The 22,390-nt window shown below is 60.9% G+C and overlaps 1 protein-coding gene across 4 annotated transcripts in view; it reads left to right on the top strand.

The window, feature by feature from the left end:
* The first annotated feature begins 1,339 nt into the window (after window positions 1-1,339).
* Window positions 1,340-22,390, top strand: part of MAP2K7 (mitogen-activated protein kinase kinase 7) — a 31,577-nt gene continuing 10,526 nt past the window's right edge. For 2 of the 4 annotated variants that reach the window (XM_082299397.1, XM_082299394.1), the window contains exons 1-7: window positions 1,340-1,482; window positions 11,017-11,064; window positions 13,752-13,887; window positions 15,974-16,040; window positions 16,476-16,589; window positions 17,839-17,958; window positions 21,302-21,409. In XM_082299397.1, coding sequence (XP_082155523.1) covers window positions 1,359-1,482; window positions 11,017-11,064; window positions 13,752-13,887; window positions 15,974-16,040; window positions 16,476-16,589; window positions 17,839-17,958; window positions 21,302-21,409 — 717 coding nt within the window. In that variant the 5' untranslated portion in view covers window positions 1,340-1,358. The other 2 variants (XM_082299395.1, XM_082299396.1) reach the window with 2 other exon arrangements.

Raw genomic sequence — 22,390 nt, 5'->3', positions numbered from 1 at the left:
GCCAGGGGGCGCCTGCGCCGCTCGCCCCCTCCCCACGGGAGAGCCCCTCCCCCCCTCTGCGCATGCGCGGGTCCTCCTGGCCGCCAGGGGGCGCCTACGCCACTCGCCCCTCCCCACGGAGGAGCCCCTCCGCCCCTCTGCGCATGCGCCGGCTCGGATGTGAGGGCGCCACGTTCCCTACGGCGGCCGCCAGGGTCCAAAAGGCCCGCTCTCGAAACGAGCCTCGGCTGCCTCAAAATACCCCCAGCAGCCCTAAACTGCCCCAAACAGCCCTAAAAGAGCCTCGGGCTTGACTAAAGGAGCCACAGCTGCCCCCAAACCAGCCTAAACTGCCCCAAACCAGCCTCAGACGCCACGGAAGCCATAAAAACCCCTAAACTGCCCCAAACACCCCCAATGTGCTTCGAACCGCTCTAAAACATCCTCAGCCCCCACCTACGGCCCTTCCGACCGCCAGAAGCCCTAAAAAAGCCGTAATTGCGCCCAAACGCCGCTAAACCCCCAAAAATGTTTATTTAGGAATCGCCCTCCGCCGTGCCCCCCTACGGCGGCCGGTGACGTCCACAAGACCCTGCCCCGCGGGCCTCGCGCATGCGCAGACGCTGTTCTAGAGGAAGATGGCGGCGTCCTGTGTCCTGATTCTGTTCCCCCCCCCCAAACTACGGCGGCTGAGGAGGCCAAAATACCCCTGTACGTTACCACCCCCTTGTCTGCCCCGCGTCCCTCGTTCTTACGGCGGCCGGAGAGGCCCAAAAGCCCCTGTGTTCCCCTTCCCCCGAATCAGCTCCCTCTTCGCTTTCCTACGGCGGCCGAACAGGCCCAAAGCCCCTCCGCTGTGCGCATGCGCAATGGCCGTTTCCTGTGAACATGGCGGCGCCCGCGTGTCCTCCTTTCGTACGGCGGCCAGCGAGGCCAAAAAGCCGGCGTGTCCTCTCCGCACACCCTTTGGCGTTCCTACAGCGGCCAAAGGGACCCCAACGCCCCCCTCGGCCTCCCTTCAACTCCCCCCATCTACAGCGGCCGGTGAGGCTCAGAACACCCGCCCGTTGCCCCGCACATGCGCAGTGGCTGCCGAAGGGCAAAGATGGCGGCGCCCTGAACCCCAGGAGCGCCCTGCGCCTGCGCAGTGCCGCTGTGGGGGAAAGATGGCGGCGCCCACAACCCCCCAGGAGCGCTCTGCGCCTGCGCAGTGCCGCTGCAGGGAAAAGATGGCGGCGCCCAGAACCACAACACCGCTCTGCGCCTGCGCAGCGCCGCTGCAGGGCAACGATGGCGCCGCCCTCCCTCCGTACGGCGGCCGGCGGGGGCCGCAAGCCCCGCCCCGCGCGGGCCCCGCGCATGCGCGGCGCGGGGGGAAGATGGCGGCGTCCTCGCTGGAGCAGAAGCTGTCGCGGCTGGAGGCGAAGCTGAAGCAGGAGAACCGCGAGGCGCGGCGGAGAATCGACCTCAACCTCGACATCGGCCCCGCCCGCGCCCGCCCCGGTACGGGGGGACCGGGGCAGAACCGGGGGGGCCGCGGGGGCAGCGGGGGCAGCGGCGCCGGGGCTGGGGGGGGCGGGGCGGGTGAGGGGAGGCCGCGGGGGGGGAGGGGAGGGGGCTCTGAGGGGGCGGCGGGGGCGGTTCTGGAAGGTTTGGGGCGGTTCTGGAAGGTTTGGGGCGGTTTTGGGAGATTTGGGGCGGTTCTGGGATTTTTGGGGCGGTTCTGGAAGATTTGGGGCGGTTCTGGGAGATTTGGGGCGGTTTTGGGAGATTTGGGGCGGTTCTGGAAGGTTTGGGGCGGTTTCGGGAGATTTGGGGCGGTTTTGGGAGATTTGGGGCGGTTCTGGGATTTTTGGGGCGGTTCTGGGAGATTTGGGGCAGTTCTGGGTTGTTTGGGTCGGTTCTGGAAGATTTGGGGCGGTTTCGGGATTTTTGGGGCGGTTTCGGGAGATTTGGGGCGGTTCTGGGACTTTTGGGGCGGTTTCGGGAGATTTGGGGCGGTTCTGGGAGATTTGGGGCGGTTCTGGGATTTTTGGGGCGGTTTTGGGAGATTTGGGGCGGTTTCGGGATTTTTGGGGCGGTTTCGGGAGATTTGGGGCGGTTCTGGAAGATTTGGGGCAGTTTTGGGAGATTTGGGGCAGTTTCGGGATTTTTGGGGCGGTTCTGGAAGATTTGGGGCGGTTCTGGGATTTTTGGGGCGGTTCTGGAAGATTTGGGGCAGTTCTGGGTTGTTTGGGTCGGTTCTGGAAGATTTGGGGCGGTTTCGGGATTTTTGGGGCGGTTTCGGGAGATTTGGGGCGGTTCTGGGATTTTTGGGGCGGTTCTGGGAGATTTGGGGCGGTTCTGGGATTTTTGGGGCGGTTCTGGGATTTTTGGGGCGGTTCTGGGATTTTTGGGGCGGTTTTGGGCTGTTCGGGGATGTTTGGGGCAGTTTCGGGACATTTGGAGCAGTTCTGGGTTGTTTGGGTTTTTTTGGGGCAGTTTCAGGACGTTTTGGGGCGGTTTTGGGTTGTTCAGGGAGTTTTGAGGATGTTTGGGACAGTTCTGGGACATTTTGGGGCTGTTCGGGGGTGTTTGGGGCAGTTTTGGGATTTTTGGAGCAGTTCTGGGTTGTTTGGGTTTTTTTGGGGCAGTTTAGGGATATTTTGGGGCGGTTCTGGGGTGTTTGGGGCAATTTTGGGGTTTTTGGGGCAGTTTAGGGACATTTTGGGGCAGTTTAGGGACATTTTGGGGCAGTTTAGGGACATTTTGGGGCGGTTCTGGGTTGTTCGGGGATTTTTGGGGCAGTTTAGGGATTTTTGGGGGCGGTTTCGGGAGATTTGGGGCAGTTTTGGGGTGTTTGGGGGTTTTGGGGCAGTTTAGGGCCATTTTGGGGCAGTTCTGGGTTTGGGGTTTTTTGGGGCAATTTAGGGACATTTTGGGGCAGTTCTGGGTTCTTTATGGGGCCGGGGGGTTGTGGGGGGGGGGGGTGCTGAGGACAAATTAGGGCCATTTTGGGGCAGTTTGGGGCCATTTTGGGGCATTTTGGCGTCATTTTGGGGCAGTTTGGGGCCATCTTGGGTCCATTTTGGGGCAGTTTGGGGACATTTCGGGCCCTTTTTGGGGCAGTTTGGGGCCATTTTGGGGCAGTTTGGGGCCATTTTGGGGCAGTTTGGGCTGTCTGGGACAGGTTTGGGGCAATTTAGGGACATTTGGGGGCAGTTCTGGGTTCTTTATGGGGCCGGGGGGTTGTGGGGGGGGCCTGAGGACAAATCAGGGCTCTTTTGGGGCAATTTGGGGCCATTTTGGGGCCGTTCTGGGTTGTTTGGGGGTTTTGGGGCAATTTAGGGACATTTTGGGGCCGTTTGGGTTGTCTGGGACAGGTTTGGGGTGTTTGGGGCAGTTCAGGACCATTTTGGGGCGGTTCTGGGATATTTTGGGGCAGTTTGGGGCCATTTTGGGGCAGTTTTGGGATATTTTGGGGCAGTTTGGGGCCATTTTGGGGCAGTTTTGGGATATTTTGGGGCAGTTTGGGGCCATTTTGGAGCAGTTTAGGGCCATTTTGGGGCTGTTTGGGGCCATTTTGGGGCAGTTCTGGGATATTTTGGGGCAGTTTGGGGCCATTTTGGGGCAGTTCTGGGATATTTTGGGGCCGTTTGGGGCCATTTTGGAGCAGTTCTGGGCCATTTTGGGGCAGTTTGGGGGGTGGGAAGGGATTTTGGGGGGGGGTCTCTGGTAATTTGGGGGGGCTGGGGGGGCTGTACTGGGAGCACTGGGACTGTACTGGGAGCACTGGGCCTGTACTGGGAGCACTGGGACTGCCCCAGGCCCAGCCCAGGAATTTGGGGGGGGGGGGGTTGGGATTGGGATTTTGGGGGTTCCCCCCCCCATTGTCCCCCCAAGGACCCTCCTGGGGGGGTCCCGCCCCTCCCCCACCCCCCGGGGATTTTCTGGGATCTTCCAGAACGTTCCAGGCTGGGGGAGGGGCGGGGGGGGGGGGAGGGGGAGCTGCCCCCCCCTTTCCCCTCCCCCCCTTCCCAAATTGAAGCCCCTCCCCCCCCCCAAAATCCCTCCCAGCCCCCCCCAGTTCAGCCCAGTTCCCACTGGATCCCCGCCCCTCCCCCCCCCCAAATTCCTCCCTGCCCCCCCCAAATTTTCCTTCCCTCGATGCCGGTCCTGCCCCTCCCCCCCATTCCCAGTTTGAGCCCATCCCTCCCAGTTTGAGTCCATCCCCTCCCAGTTTGAGTTCTGCCCCTCCCAGTTTGAGTTCTGCCCCTCCCAGTTTGAGTCCATCCCTCCCAGTTTGAGTTCTGCCCCTCCCAGTTTGAGTCCATCCCCTCCCAGTTTGAGTCCGTCCCCTCCCAGTTTGAGTCCATCCCTCCCAGTTTGAGTCCATCCCCTCCCAGTTTGAGTTCTGCCCCTCCCAGTTTGAGTTCTGCCCCTCCCAGTTTGAGTCCATCCCCTCCCAGTTTGAGTCCATCCCCTCCCAGTTTGAGTCCATCCCCTCCCAGTTTGAGTCCATCCCCTCCCAGTTTGAGTCCGTCCCCTCCCAGTTTGAGTCCATCCCCTCCCAGTTTGAGTCCATCCCCTCCCAGTTTGAGTTCTGCCCCTCCCAGTTTGAGTTCTGCCCCTCCCAGTTTGAGTCCATCCCCTCCCAGTTTGAGTCCATCCCCTCCCAGTTTGAGTCCACCCCTCCCAGTTTGAGTTCTGCCCTTCCCAGTTTGAGTTCTGCCCCTCCCAGTTTGAGTCCATCCCCTCCCAGTTTGAGTCCATCCCTCCCAGTTTGAGTCCATCCCCTCCCAGTTTGAGTTCTGCCCCTCCCAGTTTGAGTTCTGCCCCTCCCAGTTTGAGTCCATCCCTCCCAGTTTGAGTCCATCCCCTCCCAGTTTGAGTCCATCCCCTCCCAGTTTGAGTCCATCCCTCCCAGTTTGAGTCCGTCCCCTCCCAGTTTGAGTCCATCCCTCCCAGTTTGAGTCCATCCCCTCCCAGTTTGAGTCCATCCCCTCCCAGTTTGAGTTCTGCCCCTCCCAGTTTGAGTCCATCCCCTCCCAGTTTGAGTCCATCCCCTCCCAGTTTGAGTTCTGCCCCTCCCAGTTTGAGTCCATCCCCTCCCAGTTTGAGTCCATCCCTCCCAGTTTGAGTCCATCCCCTCCCAGTTTGAGTCCATCCCCTCCCAGTTTGAGTTCTGCCCCTCCCAGTTTGAGTCCATCCCCTCCCAGTTTGAGTCCATCCCCGCCCAGTTTGAGTTCTGCCCCTCCCAGTTTGAGTCCATCCCCTCCCAGTTTGAGTCCATCCCTCCCAGTTTGAGTCCATCCCCTCCCAGTTTGAGTTCTGCCCCTCCCAGTTTGAGTTCTGCCCCTCCCAGTTTGAGTTCTGCCCCTCCCAGTTTGAGTCCATCCCCTCCCAGTTTGAGTCCATCCCCTCCCAGTTTGAGTCCGTCCCTCCCAGTTTGAGTCCATCCCCTCCCAGTTTGAGTCCCTCCCCTCCCAGTTTGAGTCCATCCCCTCCCAGTTTGAGTCCATCCCCTCCCAGTTTGAGTCCATCCCCTCCCAGTTTGAGTCCATCCCCTCCCAGTTTGAGTCCATCCCCTCCCAGTTTGAGTCCATCCCCTCCCAGTTTGAGTCCATCCCCTCCCAGTTTGAGTTCTGCCCCTCCCAGTTTGAGTCCATCCCTCCCAGTTTGAGTTCTGCCCCTCCCAGTTTGAGTCCATCCCCTCCCAGTTTGAGTCCATCCCCTCCCAGTTTGAGTCCATCCCTCCCAGTTTGAGTTCTGCCCCTCCCAGTTTGAGTCCATCCCCTCCCAGTTTGAGTCCATCCCCTCCCAGTTTGAGTCCATCCCCTCCCAGTTTGAGTCCATCCCCTCCCAGTTTGAGTTCGTCCCCTCCCAGTTTGAGTTCTGCCCCTCCCAGTTTGAGTCCATCCCCTCCCAGTTTGATTTCTGCCCCTCCCAGTTTGAGTCCATCCCCTCCCAGTTTGAGTTCTGCCCCTCCCAGTTTGAGTTCTGCCCCTCCCAGTTTGAGCCCATCCCTCCCAGTTTGAGCCCATCCCCTCCCAGTTTGAGTCCATCCCTCCCAGTTTGAGTTCTGCCCCTCCCAGTTTGAGTTCTGCCCCTCCCAGTTTGAGTCCATCCCTCCCAGTTTGAGTTCTGCCCCTCCCAGTTTGAGTCCATCCCCTCCCAGTTTGAGTCCATCCCCTCCCAGTTTGAGTCCATCCCTCCCAGTTTGAGTCCATCCCCTCCCAGTTTGAGTCCATCCCTCCCAGTTTGAGTTCTGCCCCTCCCAGTTTGAGTCCATCCCTCCCAGTTTGAGTCCATCCCCTCCCAGTTTGAGTCCATCCCTCCCAGTTTGAGTCCATCCCTCCCAGTTTGAGTCCATCCCTCCCAGTTTGAGTTCTGCCCCTCCCAGTTTGAGTCCATCCCTCCCAGTTTGAGTTCTGCCCCTCCCAGTTTGAGTCCATCCCCTCCCAGTTTGAGTCCATCCCCTCCCAGTTTGAGTCCATCCCTCCCAGTTTGAGTCCATCCCCTCCCAGTTTGAGTCCATCCCTCCCAGTTTGAGTTCTGCCCCTCCCAGTTTGAGTCCATCCCTCCCAGTTTGAGTCCATCCCCTCCCAGTTTGAGTCCATCCCTCCCAGTTTGAGTCCATCCCCTCCCAGTTTGAGTTCTGCCCCTCCCAGTTTGAGTCCATCCCTCCCAGTTTGAGTCCATCCCCTCCCAGTTTGAGTTCTGCCCCTCCCAGTTTGAGTCCATCCCTCCCAGTTTGAGTCCATCCCTCCCAGTTTGAGTTCTGCCCCTCCCAGTTTGAGTCCATCCCTCCCAGTTTGAGTCCATCCCCTCCCAGTTTGAGTCCATCCCCTCCCAGTTTGAGTCCATCCCCTCCCAGTTTGAGTCCATCCCCTCCCAGTTTGAGTTCGTCCCCTCCCAGTTTGAGTTCTGCCCCTCCCAGTTTGAGTCCATCCCCTCCCAGTTTGATTTCTGCCCCTCCCAGTTTGAGTCCATCCCCTCCCAGTTTGAGTTCTGCCCCTCCCAGTTTGAGTTCTGCCCCTCCCAGTTTGAGCCCATCCCTCCCAGTTTGAGCCCATCCCCTCCCAGTTTGAGTTCTGCCCCTCCCAGTTTGAGTTCTGCCCCTCCCAGTTTGAGTCCATCCCTCCCAGTTTGAGTTCTGCCCCTCCCAGTTTGAGTCCATCCCCTCCCAGTTTGAGTCCATCCCTCCCAGTTTGAGTCCATCCCCTCCCAGTTTGAGTCCATCCCTCCCAGTTTGAGTCCATCCCCTCCCAGTTTGAGTTCTGCCCCTCCCAGTTTGAGTCCATCCCTCCCAGTTTGAGTCCATCCCCTCCCAGTTTGAGTTCTGCCCCTCCCAGTTTGAGTCCATCCCTCCCAGTTTGAGTCCATCCCTCCCAGTTTGAGTTCTGCCCCTCCCAGTTTGAGTCCATCCCTCCCAGTTTGAGTCCATCCCCTCCCAGTTTGAGTCCATCCCCTCCCAGTTTGAGTTCGTCCCCTCCCAGTTTGAGTTCTGCCCCTCCCAGTTTGAGTCCATCCCTCCCAGTTTGAGTCCATCCCCTCCCAGTTTGAGTCCATCCCCTCCCAGTTTGAGTCCATCCCCTCCCAGTTTGAGTTCTGCCCCTCCCAGTTTGAGTCCATCCCTCCCAGTTTGAGTTCTGCCCCTCCCAGTTTGAGTCCATCCCCTCCCAGTTTGAGTCCATCCCCTCCCAGTTTGAGTCCATCCCTCCCAGTTTGAGTTCTGCCCCTCCCAGTTTGAGTCCATCCCTCCCAGTTTGAGTCCATCCCCTCCCAGTTTGAGTCCATCCCTCCCAGTTTGAGTCCATCCCTCCCAGTTTGAGTTCTGCCCCTCCCAGTTTGAGTCCATCCCCTCCCAGTTTGAGTTCTGCCCCTCCCAGTTTGAGTCCATCCCCTCCCAGTTTGAGTCCATCCCCTCCCAGTTTGAGTCCATCCCCTCCCAGTTTGAGTTCTGCCCCTCCCAGTTTGAGTCCATCCCTCCCAGTTTGAGTCCATCCCCTCCCAGTTTGAGTTCTGCCCCTCCCAGTTTGAGTCCATCCCTCCCAGTTTGAGTCCATCCCTCCCAGTTTGAGTTCTGCCCCTCCCAGTTTGAGTCCATCCCTCCCAGTTTGAGTCCATCCCCTCCCAGTTTGAGTCCATCCCCTCCCAGTTTGAGTCCATCCCCTCCCAGTTTGAGTCCATCCCCTCCCAGTTTGAGTTCGTCCCCTCCCAGTTTGAGTTCTGCCCCTCCCAGTTTGAGTCCATCCCCTCCCAGTTTGATTTCTGCCCCTCCCAGTTTGAGTCCATCCCCTCCCAGTTTGAGTTCTGCCCCTCCCAGTTTGAGTTCTGCCCCTCCCAGTTTGAGCCCATCCCTCCCAGTTTGAGCCCATCCCCTCCCAGTTTGAGTTCTGCCCCTCCCAGTTTGAGTTCTGCCCCTCCCAGTTTGAGTTCTGCCCCTCCCAGTTTGAGTCCATCCCTCCCAGTTTGAGTTCTGCCCCTCCCAGTTTGAGTCCATCCCCTCCCAGTTTGAGTCCATCCCCTCCCAGTTTGAGTCCATCCCTCCCAGTTTGAGTCCATCCCCTCCCAGTTTGAGTCCATCCCCTCCCAGTTTGAGTCCATCCCCTCCCAGTTTGAGTCCCTCCCCTCCCAGTTTGAGTCCATCCCCTCCCAGTTTGAGTTCTGCCCCTCCCAGTTTGAGTCCATCCCTCCCAGTTTGAGTCCATCCCCTCCCAGTTTGAGTCCATCCCCTCCCAGTTTGAGTCCCTCCCTCCCAGTTTGAGTCCATCCCTCCCAGTTTGAGTCCATCCTTCCCAGTTTGAGTCCCTCCCCTCCCAGTTTGAGTCCATCCCTCCCAGTTTGAGTCCATCCCTCCCAGTTTGAGTCCATCCCCTCCCAGTTTGAGTCCATCCCCTCCCAGTTTGAGTCCATCCCCTCCCAGTTTGAGTTCTGCCCCTCCCAGTTTGAGTCCATCCCTCCCAGTTTGAGTCCATCCCCTCCCAGTTTGAGTCCATCCCCTCCCAGTTTGAGTTCTGCCCCTCCCAGTTTGAGTCCCTCCCCTCCCAGTTTGAGTCCATCCCCTCCCAGTTTGAGTCCATCCCCTCCCAGTTTGAGTCCATCCCTCCCAGTTTGAGTCCATCCCTCCCAGTTTGAGTCCATCCCCTCCCAGTTTGAGTCCATCCCTCCCAGTTTGAGTTCTGCCCTTCCCAGTTTGAGTCCATCCCCTCCCAGTTTGAGTCCATCCCTCCCAGTTTGAGTCCATCCCTCCCAGTTTGAGTTCTGCCCCTCCCAGTTTGAGTCCATCCCCTCCCAGTTTGAGTCCATCCCCTCCCAGTTTGAGTCCATCCCTCCCAGTTTGAGTCCATCCCCTCCCAGTTTGAGTTCTGCCCCTCCCAGTTTGAGTCCATCCCTCCCAGTTTGAGTCCATCCCCCATTCCCAGTTTGAGTCCATCCCTCCCAGTTTGAGTTCATTTCTGCCCCTCCCCCACTTTTATTCTGGTCCCTCCCCAATTTAAATTAATTTTTCCCCAATTTAAATTAATTTTTCCCAAATTTGAATTCTTTTTCCCAATTTAAATTCATTTCTCCCCAATTTAAATTAATTTTCTCCCAATTTAAATTGATTTCCCCCAAATTTAAATGAATTTCCCTTCAATTTAAATTAATTTCTCATAAATTTTAATTAATTTCCCCCCAATTTGAATTAAATCCTCCCAATTTCAATTAATTTTTTCCCAATTTAAATTCAATTTCTCCCCAATTTAAATTGATTTCCCCCAAATTTAAATTAACTTTTTCCCAATTTTAATTAATTTTCCCCAATTTAAATTCGTTTCCCCACAGTTTCAATTAATTTCTGTCAATTTCAATTAATTTCTCCCCAATTTAAATGATTTTTTTCTCAATTTAAATTGAATTCCCCCGAATTTTAATTTATTTCTCCCAAATTTAAATTAATTTCTCCCAATTTTAATTCATTTCTCCCAATTTAAATTTCTTTTCTCTCCAAATTTAAATGGATTCACCCCAAATTTGAATTATTTTTGTCCGGATTTAAATTAATTTCTCCTCAATTTAAGTTAATTTCTCCCAATTTAAGTTCATTTCTCTAATTTAAATTCATTGCTCCCTAATTTAAATGGATTTCTCCTCAATTTAAATTTATTTTCCCCGAATTTCAAATAATTTCCCCCAAATTTGAATTCATTTCTCCCGATTGCAATTCATTTCTCCCCAAATTTAAATTAATTTCTCCAAATTTCAATTTATTCGTTTCCCAAATTTCAATTCATTTCCCCCAATTCCATCGATTTTTGCCCAAATTCCATCGATTTTCGCCCAAATTTCATCGATTTCTGCCCAAATTTCATCAATTTTTGTCCAAATTTCCATCAATTTCTGCCCAAATTCCATCGATTTTTGCCCAAATTCCATCGATTTTTGCCCAAATTCCATCGATTTCTGCCCAAATTTAATCAATTTTTGCCCAAATTTCCATCGATTTTTGCCCAAATTTCCATCGATTTTCGCCCAAATTTCCATCAATTTCTGCCCAAATTCCATCGATTTTTGTCCAAATTCCATCGATTTTTGCCCAAATTCCATCGATTTTTGTCCAAATTCCATCGATTTTTGTCCAAATTCCATCGATTTTTGCCCAAATTCCATCGATTTTTGCCCAAATTCCATCGATTTTTGCCCAAATTCCATCGATTTTCGCCCAAATTTCATCGATTTCTGCCCAAATTTCATCAATTTTTGCCCAAATTTCATCGATTTCTGCCCAAATTCCATCGATTTTTGCCCAAATTCCATCGATTTTTGCCCAAATTCCATCGATTTTTGCCCAAATTCCATCGATTTTTGCCCAAATTCCATCGATTTTTGCCCAAATTTCCATCGATCCCCCCAATCCCAGCCCCGCCCCTCCCCCTCCCCCATTTCCCACAATGCACCGCTCTCATTGCTCTTTTCTTCCCCTTTTTTCCCCATTTTTTGTTTTCTCCGCCCCCCCCGCGCCCCTCCCCCACCTCCCCCCGCCCCTCCCCCACCCCGCCCCTCCCCCCTCAGTCATCGTCATCACCCTCAGCCCCGCTCCCGCTCCGTCCCAGCGAGCAGGTACCGCCCCTCCCCCACCCACCGAACCGCCCCTCCCCCACCCATTGAACCGCCCCTCCCCCACCCACCGAACCGCCCCTCCCCCACCCACTGCCCCTCCCCCACCCACCGAACCGCCCCTCCCCCACCCGCTGAACTGCCCCTCCCCCACCCACTGAACCGCCCCTCCCCCACCCATTGAACCGCCCCTCCCCCACCCACTGCCCCTCCCCCACCCACCGAACCGCCCCTCCCCCACCCACCGAACCGCCCCTCCCCCACCCACCGAACCGCCCCTCCCCCACCCATTGAACCGCCCCTCCCCCACTCTGCCCCTCCCCCACTGAACCGCCCCTCCCCCACCCTGCGCCCCTCCCCCACCCACCCTGCCCCTCCCCCACCCATTGACCCGCCCCTCCCCCACCCTGCGCCCCTCCCCCACCCACCGAACCGCCCCTCCCCCACTCTGCCCCTCCCCCACCCACCACTGCCCCTCCCCCACCCTCCCACGCCCCTCCCCCACCCTGCCCCTCCCCCACCCATTGAACCGCCCCTCCCCCACCCTGCGCCCCTCCCCCACTCCGCCCCTCCCCCACCCATTGAACCGCCCCTCCCCCCTCCCCACCCCAATGACCCCTCCCCTCCCCCAGTGACCCTTCCCCTCCCCCTCCCTGAATGACCCCTCCCCCCAAAATCCCCCCGAATGACCCCTCCCCCACCCCAATGACCCCTCCCCCCTCCCCCAATGACCCCTCCCCCCCGAATGTCCCCGATTGCCCCTCCCCCACCCCAATGACCCCTCCCCCCCGTGTGTGACCCCTCCCCCCCCCGATTGCCCCTCCCCCCCCCGGCTGTGGCATGGAGTGCGCCCCCCCCGGCCCCGTGGCGCATGCGGCCGCTCGGGAACGGGAATGGGGCAAAACCGGGGGAAAACGGGAAAAACGGCGGGGGGGGGGAGGGGGTGGGGCTGGGGGGTGGGGAGAGATGGGGGGGAAGGGGAAATTGGGGCAGAAATGGGGAAAATGGGGAGAAATGGGGGGAGAAAGAGGGAAAATGGGGAGAAATGGGGCAGGAAGGGGAAAAATGGGGAAAAATTGAGGAAAAATGGGGAGAAATGGGGGGAGGAAGAGGGAAAATGGGGCAGGAATGGGGAAATTGGGGCAGAAATGGGGAGAAATGGGGGGAAATGGGGAGAAATGGGGTGGGAAGGGGAAAATGGGGCAGAAATGGGAAAAATGGGGTTGAAATGGGGAAAATGGGGCAAGAAAGAGGGGAAATGGGGCAGAATTGGGGGAAAATGGGGCAGAAATGGGGCGGGAAGGGGGGAGATTGCGGCAGAAATGGGGAAAATGGGGGGAGAAAGAGGGAAAACGGGGCAGGAAGGGGGAAAATTGGGGCAGAAATGGGGGAAATGGGGCAGAAATGGGGGAAAATTGAGAAAAAATGGGGAGAAATGGGGCAAGAAAGAGGGAAAATGGGGAAGGAAGGGGGAAAATGGGGCAGAAATGGGGAGAAATGGGAAATTGGGGCAGGAATGGGGCAGAAATGGGGGAAATTGGGGAGGAAGGGGGAAAATGGAGAAAATGGGGGAAAATGGGGCAGAAATGGGGCAGGAATGAGGGAAAAATGGGGCAGAAATGGGGAAAATGGGGCAGAATGGGGCAGAAATGGGGAAAAATGGGGCAGAAATGGGGGAAATGGGGCAGAATGGGGGGAAATGGAGAAAATGGGGGGAAAATGGGGCAGAAATGGGAAAAATGGGGCAGAATGGGGCAGAAATGGGGGAAATTGGGGCAAGAGAGAGGGAAAATGGGGCAGGAATGGGGAAAATGGAGGGAAAATGGGGCAGAAATGAGAAATGGGAAATTGGGGGGTGAGGAAATGGGGCAGGAAGGGGGAAATGGGGCAAGAAAGAGGGAAGGCGGGGCAGGAATGGGGGAAATGGGGCAGAAATGGGCAAAAATGGGCTGAGAAGCGGAAAAAATGGGACAGGAATGAGGAAAATGGAGCAGGGAGGGAAAAAACGGGGCAAAAAAAGGTAAAAAGAGGAGAGGAAGGGGCAAAATTGGGGGCAAACGGGGCAGAAACCGAGGTGGGATCAACCCAAACTGGGGCTGGAACGGGGCCAGACTGGTCCAAACTGGGACTGACCCCCCCCCAATTTTCAGGGTCCCCCATTTTGGGGTCCCCCATGGATCCTTTTGTCCGCCCCCCCATTTTTGGGGCTCCCCCTTCGTTTTTGGATTCCTGCTGGCTCTGCCCCCCCATTTTTGGGGTGCTGATGTTGTTCCCCCCCATTTTTGGGGTGCTGATGTTGGTCCCACCCCCCATTTTTGGGGTGCTGACTCCCCCTTCCCCTCCATTTTGGGGTTCCTGACGCGCCTCTCCCCAATTTTGGGGTTCCCATTTGTGTTTCCCCACTTCTGGGATTCTCTCCCCATTTTTGGGGTGCTGATGTTGGTCCCCCCCATTTTTGGGGTGCTGCCTCCCCCTTCCCCTCCATTTTGGGGTTCCTGACCCCGTTTTGGGGTCCCTCAGGGGTTTCTCTTTTCCCCCCCTCCCCCACACCAATTTTGGGGTCCCCGTTTGTGTCTCCCCACTTTTGGGGTTCTCTCCCCGATTTTGGGGTCCCCGTTTGTCTCTCCCCACTTTTGGGGTTCTCTCCCCAATTTCGGGGTCCCTGACGCTTCTCTCCCCCCCTCCCCCAGCTCTGCAGCTGCCCCTGGTGAGCGAGGGGGGCCGGGGGGGGCCCCCCGAGAGCCCCCAGCCCGCGCCCCCCCCCCGGCCCCGGCAGATGCTGGGGCTGCCCCCGCCCCCCTTCCTGGTGCCGCGCAGCCTCGAGAGGTGAGGCCACGCCCCCGAGCCCTGATTGGCTGGTGGGGAGACCCCCCCCGCGTGCTGATTGGGCGGGGGGATGGCGGGGTGGGGTTGGGTGGAGGGGGTTCTGTGTTCTGATTGGCTGGAGGGGGGTCCTATATTCTGATTGGCCGGAGGGTTGGGGGGAATCCTGTGCTCTGATTGGCCGGAGATTTGGGGTATCCTGTGTTCTGATTGGCCAGAGGGTTGTGGGATCCTGTGCTCTGATTGGCCAGAGGGTTTGGGATAGCCTTTGCTCTGATTGGCCGGACGGTTGGGAAGATCCTGTGCTCTGATTGGCCGGAGATTTGGGGTATCCTGTGTTCTGATTGGCCAGAGGGTTGTGGGATCCTGTGCTCTGATTGGCCATAGGGGAGTCATGTGCTCTGATTGGCCAGAGGTCGGGGAGGATGCTGTGTTCTGATTGACCATTGGTCAGTGAGGATGCTGTGCTCTGATTGGCCGGAGGGTTGGGGGGAATCCTGTGCTCCGATTGGCCGGAGATTTTGGGGGGGATCCTGTGTTCTGATTGGCCATAGGGGAGTCATGTGCTCTGGTTGGTCAGAGGTCAAGGAGGATCCTATGCTCTGATTGGCCAGAGGTCAGGGAGGATGCTGTGCTCTGATTGGCCAGAGATTTTGGGGGGGATCCTGTGTTCTGATTGGCTGGAGGTTTGGGGAGATCCTTTGCTCTGATTGGCCAGAGGTCAAGGAGGATGCTGTGCTCTGATTGGCCAGAGGGTTGGGGAGATCCTGTGCTCTGATTGGCCGGAGGGTTGGGGGGAATCCTGTGCTCCGATTGGCCAGAGATTTTGGGGGGGATCCTGTGTTCTGATTGGCCATAGGGGAGTCATGTGCTCTGGTTGGTCAGAGGTCAGGGCGGTTCCTGTGCTCTGATTGGCCAGAGGTCAGGGAGGATCCTATGCTTTGATTGGCCAGAGGTCCAGGGCAATCCTGTGTTCTGATTGGCCAGAGGTCCGGGAGGTTCCTGTGCCCTGATTGGCCTCAGGCGTGCAGGGATCGTGTGTCCTCATTGGCCAGAAATCCAGGAGAATCGCGGGCCCTGATTGGCCAGGGGTCTGGGGGCGATCCCGTGCTCTGATTGGCCAGAGGACGGCCATGCGTCCTGATTGGCCAGAGGTCAGGGAGGCTCCAGTGCTCTGATTGGGTCGGGCTCCAGGGAGATACCGTGAGCTGATTGGCCGGATGTGCGGGAGTCGGCAGTTGCTGATTGGCCAGAGAGTCTGGGAGATCCTGTGCTCTGATTGGCCAGAGATCCGAGGGGATCGCGAGCTCTGATTGGCTGGGCAGGAGGCGCTGCCCCGCGATTGGTCGGGTGTTCAGGAGCCCGCAGGTGCTGATTGGCTGCGGCTCTGAGGGCTCGCCGGTCCTGATTGGCAGAGCTCCGGGGAGCGCTGTGTTGTCATTGGCCAGAGCTGCAGAGTGATCCCGAGCTCTGATTGGCTGCGCCACAGCCTGCAGCTGCTGATTGGTCGATGGCTCAGAGGATCCCAGCTGCTGATTGGCTGAGCGGGCAGGAGAGCTGTGTGCTCATTGGCCAGCAGTGCGAGGGCCCCTGGGTGCTGATTGGCTGGGCAGGGCCTGCTGGGTGCTGATTGGTCGGCTGGCCCAGAGCCCTGGGTGCTGATTGGCCACACAGGCGGGACTCCCTGTGCTCGGATTGGCCAGAGCTGCCATTCCCTGGGTGCTGATTGGCCGGGCTCGCTCTGTGCTGATTGGCCGGGCTCTCCCAATGCCCTGAGCTGATTGGCCGGGCTCTCCCTGTGCCCTGAGCTGATTGGCCAGGCTCTCTCTGTGCCCTGAGATGATTGGCTGAGGTTTCCCCATGCCCTGAGCTGATTGGCTGGGCTCTCTCTGTGCCCTGAGCTGATTGGCTGAGCTCTCCCAATGCCCTGAGCTGATTGGCCAGGCTCTCCCCGTGCCCTGAGCTGATTGGCCGGGCTCTCCCCATACCCTGAGCTGATTGGCTGAGCTCTCCCTGTGCCCTGAGCTGATTGGCCGGGCTCTCCCCGTGCCCTGAGCTGATTGGCTGAGCTCTCCCGTTACCCTCCCAGCATCGAGATCGACCAGAAGCTGCAGGAGATCATGAAACAGACGGGGTACCTGACCGTGGGGGGGCAGGTGAGCCATGGGGGGCACAGGTGGGTGTGAGGGGGGCACAGGGGGGGTACCTGGCGATGGGGGGTGCCCAGGTCTGAGGGCACAGGGGGGTGAGGGGTCCCGGGGGGGGCACAGGGGGGGTACCTGAGGGGGGCTGGGGGTGCCCGGCTGTGGAGGGACACGGGGAGGGCACAGGGGACCATGGGGGGGTTACCCGGCCGTGGGGGCACAGGGGAGCCCGGGGGTGTCCCGGGGGTGCCCCAGGTGAGTCCAGGGGTGTCCCAGGGGTGTCCCAGGGGTGTCCCAGGTGAGCCCGGGGGTGTCCCAGGGGTGTCCCAGGTGAGCCCAGCGGTGCCCCAGGTGAGCCCGGGGGTGTCCCAGGTGGTCCCGGGGGTGTCCCAGGTGGTCCCAAGGGTGCCCCAGGTGGTCCCTGACCCCCCCCGTGCCCCCCCCCAGCGGTACCAGGCGGAGATCAACGACCTGGAGAACCTGGGGGAGATCGGCAGCGGCACCTGCGGGCAGGTGTGGAAGATGCGCTTCCGCAAGACCGGCCACGTCATCGCCGTCAAGGTGGGGCCCTCACCCCCTGTGACCCCCCCGTCACCCCCTGTGACCCCTCGTGACCCCCCCGACCCCCTGTGACCCCCCCATGACCCCCTGACCCCCCCCGACCCACCGTGACCCCCCCCGACCCCCCGTGACCCCCCCTGTGACCCCCTGTGACCCCTCATGACCCCCCCCGTGACCCCCTGTGACCCCCCTGCGACCCCCCCCGACCCCCTGTGACCCCTCGTGACCCCCCCGTGACCCCCCTGTGACCCCCCCATGACCCCTTGTGACCCCCCCGTCACCCCCCGTCACCCCCTGTGACCCCCTGTGACCCCCTGTGACCCCCCTGTGACCCCTCATGACCCCCCCCATGACCCCCTGTGACCCCTCGTGACCCCCCGTGACCCCCCCCGACCCCCTGTGACCCCCCGTGACCCCCTGTGACCCCTCGTGACCCCCTGTGACCCCCCCGACCCCCTGTGACCCCTCGTGACCCCCCCGTGACCCCCCCGTGACCCCTGATGACCCTGTGACCCCTCGTGACCCCCCTGTGACCCCCCTGTGACCCCCCCGTGACCCCCCTGTGACCCCGTGACCCCCCCATGACCCTGTGACCCCCCATGACCCTGTGACTCTCTCAATGACCCTCCCATGACCCCTCATGGCCCCTCCATGTCCCTGAGTGACCCCCCGTGACCCCCCATGACCCCGTGATCCCCCATGACCCTGTGACCCCCCATGACCCCGTGATCCCCCATGACCCCGTGACCCCCCCATGACCCTGTGACCCCCCATGACCCCGTGACCCCCATGACCCCGTGACCCCATGACCCCCCATGACCCCGTGACCCCCCATGACCCCGTGACCCCCATGACCCCCCGTGACCCTCTCATGACCCCGTGACCCCCCATGACCCCGTGACCCCATGACCCCGTGACCCCTTATGACCCCGTGACCCCCCATGACCCCGTGACCCCCATGACCCCCGTGACCCCTTGTGACCCCGTGACCCCTCGTGACCCCGTGACCCCTCATGACCCCGTGACCCCCATGACCCCGTGACCCCCCCATGACCCCCCGTGACCCCTCATGACCCCGTGACCCCCATGACCCCTTATGACCCTGTGACCCATGACCTCGCGATACCCCCATGACCCTGTGATGTCTCAAGACCCCATGACCCTCCCATGACCCCCGTGACCCCTTATGACCCCGTGACCCCTCCGTGACCCCGTGACCCCTCCGTGACCCCCCCTCCCCCCCCCGCAGCAAATGCGGCGCTCGGGGAACCGCGAGGAGAACAAGCGGATCCTGATGGACCTGGACGTGGTGCTCAAGAGCCACGACTGCCCCTACATCGTGCAGTGCTTCGGCACCTTCATCACCAACGTGGGCACCGGGGGGCACCTGCGGGCACCTGCGGGCACCTGCGGGGAGCTGGGGGGCACCTGCGGGCACCTGGGGGGAGCTGGGGGGCACCTGGGGGGCACCTGGGGGGAGCTGGGGGGCACCTGGGGGGTACCTGGGGGGCACCTGGGGGGAGCTGGGGGGAGCTGGGGGGAGCTGGGGGGTACCTGGGGGCACCTGGGGGCACCTGGGGGGAGCTGGGGGGCACCTGCGGGCACCTGGGGGGAGCTGGGGGCACCTGGGGGGCACCTGGGGGGAGCTGGGGGGCACCTGGGGGGAGCTGGGGGCAGCTGGGGGGCACCTGGGGGGAGCTGGGGGGCACCTGGGGGGAGCTGGGGGCAGCTGGGGGGCACCTGGGGGGAGCTGGGGGGCACCTGGGGGGAGCTGGGGGGAGCTGGGGGGCACCTGGGGGGAGCTGGGGGGCACCTGGGGGGAGCTGGGGGCACCTGGGGGGAGCTGGGGGGAGCTGGGGGGCACCTGGGGGGAGCTGGGGGGAGCTGGGGGCACCTGGGGGGTACCTGGGGGGCACCTGAGGGGAGCTGGGGGCACCTGGGGGGAGCTGGGGGGAGCTGGGGGGAGCTGGGGGGCACCTGGGGGGCACCTGGGGGTACCTGGGGGGAGCTGGGGGGTACCTGGGGGGCACCTGGGGGGAGCTGGGGGGAGCTGGGGGGCACCTGGGGGCACCTGGGGGGAGCTGGGGGGTACCTGGGGGGTACCTGGGGGGAGCTGGGGGTACCTGGGGGGCACCTGGGGGGAGCTGGGGGGTACCTGGGGGGCACCTGGGGGGAGCTGGGGGCACCTGGGGGGAGCTGGGGGGCACCTGGGGGGAGCTGGGGGGCACCTGGGGGGCACCTGGGGGGAGCTGGGGGCACCTGGGGGGCACCTGGGGGGAGCTGGGGGTACCTGGGGGGCACCTGGGGGGAGCTGGGGGGTACCTGGGGGGCACCTGGGGGGAGCTGGGGGCACCTGGGGGGAGCTGGGGGGCACCTGGGGGGCACCTGGGGGGAGCTGGGGGCACCTGGGGGGAGCTGGGGGGCACCTGGGGGGCACCTGGGGGGAGCTGGGGGGAGCTGGGGGCACCTGGGGGCACCTGGGGGGCACCTGGGGGGAGCGGGGGGGAGCTGGGGGCACCTGGGGGGCACCTGGGGGGTACCTGGGGGCACCTGGGGGGAGCTGGGGGTACCTGGGGGGTACCTGGGGGGCACCTTCATCACCGTGAGGGGCCCTGGGGGGCCGCAGCACCGCCCTCAGCCCGGGCACCGCGGGAGCTGCTCCCAGTGCTCCCAGTGCCCTCCCAGTGCCCTCCCAGTGCTCCCAGTGCTCCCAGTGCCCTCCCAGTGCCCTCCCAGTGCTCCCAGTGCTCCCAGTGCCCTCCCAGTGCTCCCAGTGCCCTCCCAGTGCCCTCCCAGTGCCCTCCCAGTGCTTGTCCCAGTGCCCTCCCAGTGCCTTCCCAGTGCCCTCCCAGTACCCGTCCCAGTATCCCCACCGTCCCCAGTGCCCATCCCAGTGCCCCCAGTATCCCCAGTTCCGTCCTAGTGCCCCCAGTACCCGTCCCAGTACCCTCCCAGTTCCCCCAGTACCGGTGCCCGCACACGGACGTGTTCATCACCTTGGAGCTCCCAGTACCCTCCCAGTGCTCCCAGTGCCTGTCCCAGTATCCCCAGTGCTCCCAGTGCCCCCCAGTGCCTGTCCCAGTATCCCTAGTGCTCCCCCAGTTCCCCCAGTACCGGTGCCCGCACACGGACGTGTTCATCACCTTGGAGCTCCCAGTGCCCTCCCAGTTCCCTCCCAGTGCCCCCAGTACCCTGCCAGTCCCTCCCAGTACCCCCAGTATCCCCAGTGTCCTGTGCCCACAGACCGATGTGTTCATCGCCATGGAGCTCCCAGTGCTCCCAGTGCTCCCAGTGCTCCCAGTGCTCCCAGTACCCCCAGTACCCCCAGTATCCTTTACCCACAGACCGATGTGTTCATCGCCATGGAGCTCCCAGTGCTCCCAGTCCCTCCCAGTGCTCCCAATCCCTCCCAGTCCCTCCCAGTACCCCCAGTATCCTTTACCCACAGACCGATGTGTTCATCGCCATGGAGCTCCCAGTCCCTCCCAGTACCCCCAGTACTCCCAGTACCCCCAGTATCCTGTGCCCACAGACTGACGTGTTCATCACCATGGAACTCCCAGTGCTCCCAGTCCCTGCCAGTCCCTCCCAGTGCTCCCAGTCCCTCCCAGTCCCTCCCAGTCCCTCCCAGTACCCCCAGTATCCTTTACCCACAGACTGACGTGTTCATCGCCATGGAGCTCCCAGTCCCTCCCAGTCCCTCCCAGTGCTCCCAGTCCCTCCCAGTCCCTCCCAGTCCCTCCCAGTGCTCCCAGTCCCTCCCAGTCCCTCCCAGTACCCCCAGTATCCTTTACCCACAGACCAATGTGTTCATCGCCTTGGAGCTCCCAGTGCTCCCAGTGCTCCCAGTCCCTCCCAGTCCCTCCCAGTACCCCCAGTATCCTTTACCCACAGACTGACGTGTTCATCGCCATGGAGCTCCCAGTGCTCCCAGTCCCTCCCAGTCCCTCCCAGTCCCTCCCAGTATCCCCAGTATCCTGTGCCCACAGACCGATGTGTTCATCGCCATGGAGCTCCCAGTGCTCCCAGTCCCTCCCAGTCCCTCCCAGTCCCTCCCAGTCCCTCCCAGTACCCCCAGTATCCTTTACCCACAGACCGATGTGTTCATCGCCATGGAGCTCCCAGTGCTCCCAGTACCCCCAGTACCCCCAGTATCCTTTACCCACAGACTGACGTGTTCATCGCCATGGAGCTCCCAGTGCTCCCAGTACCCCCAGTACCCCCAGTATCCTTTACCCACAGACCGATGTGTTCATCGCCATGGAGCTCCCAGTGCTCCCAGTGCTCCCAGTCCCTCCCAGTCCCTCCCAGTACCCCCAGTATCCTTTACCCACAGACCGATGTGTTCATCGCCATGGAGCTCCCAGTGCTCCCAGTCCCTCCCAGTCCCTCCCAGTACCCCCAGTACCCCCAGTATCCTTTACCCACAGACCGATGTGTTCATCGCCATGGAGCTCCCAGTGCTCCCAGTGCTCCCAGTCCCTCCCAGTACCCCCAGTATCCTTTACCCACAGACCGATGTGTTCATCGCCATGGAGCTCCCAGTGCTCCCAGTGCTCCCAGTCCCTCCCAGTCCCTCCCAGTACCCCCAGTATCCTTTACCCACAGACCGATGTGTTCATCGCCATGGAGCTCCCAGTGCTCCCAGTGCTCCCAGTCCCTCCCAGTCCCTCCCAGTCCCTCCCAGTACCCCCAGTATCCTTTACCCACAGACCGATGTGTTCATCGCCATGGAGCTCATGGGCACCTGCGCCGAGAAGCTCAAGAAGCGAATCCAGGGCCCCATCCCGGAGAGGATCCTGGGCAAGATGACGGTGGCGGTGAGGGGCACTGGGAGCGACTGGGAGGGCACTGGGAGGGGATTGGGAGGGACTGGGGCAGCAGTGGGAGCACTGGGAGGGACTGGGAGGGGATTGGGAGGGAACTGGGAGGGACTGGGAGGGACTGGGAGGGGATTGGGAGGGACTGGGGGGGCACTGGGAGGGGATTGGGAGGGACTGGGAGGGACTGGGGGGGCACTGGGAGCACTGGGAGGGACTGGGAGGGGACTGGGAGGGACTGGGAGGGACTGGGAGGGGATTGGGAGGGACTGGGGGGGCACTGGGAGGGGATTGGGAGGGACTGGGAGGGACTGGGGGGGCACTGGGAGCACTGGGAGGGACTGGGAGGGGACTGGGAGGGACTGGGAGGGGATTGGTAGGGAGCAGGGAGGGAAATGGGAGGGCACTGGGGGGGACTGGGAGGGACTGGGTGGCACAGGGGGGACACTTGGGGGGTCCTGGGGCTGGGTGGGTGGCACAGAGGTGGCACAGGGCAACACTGGGCTGACACTGGGTGACACTGGGGTGACACTGGGTGACACTGGGTGACACTGGGTGACACTGGGGTGACACTGGGGTGACACTGGGTGACACTGGGGTGACACTGGGGTGGCACAGGGAGACACTGGGGTGACACTGGGTGACACTGGGGTGACACTGGGGTGGCACAGGGAGACACTGGGTGACACTGGGGTGACACTGGGTGACACTGGGTGACACTGGGGTGACACTGGGGTGGCACAGGGAGACACTGGGTGACACTGGGGTGACACTGGGGTGACACTGGGGTGACACAGGGAGACACTGGGTGACACTGGGGTGACACTGGGTGACACTGGGTGACACTGGGGTGACACTGGGGTGGCACAGGGAGACACTGGGGTGACACTGGGGTGACACTGGGGTGACACTGGGGTGACAATGGGAGACACTGGGGTGGCACAGGGTGACAGAGGTGACACACAGGTGACACAGGGGTGG

Source organism: Coloeus monedula, assembly GCF_965178545.1.
Source record: "Coloeus monedula genome assembly, chromosome: 31".
NCBI classification, from domain to species: Eukaryota; Metazoa; Chordata; class Aves; order Passeriformes; family Corvidae; genus Coloeus; species Coloeus monedula.
Note: the sequence above shows the minus strand (reverse complement) of the source record. Positions and strands in the feature narration are given on the sequence as shown.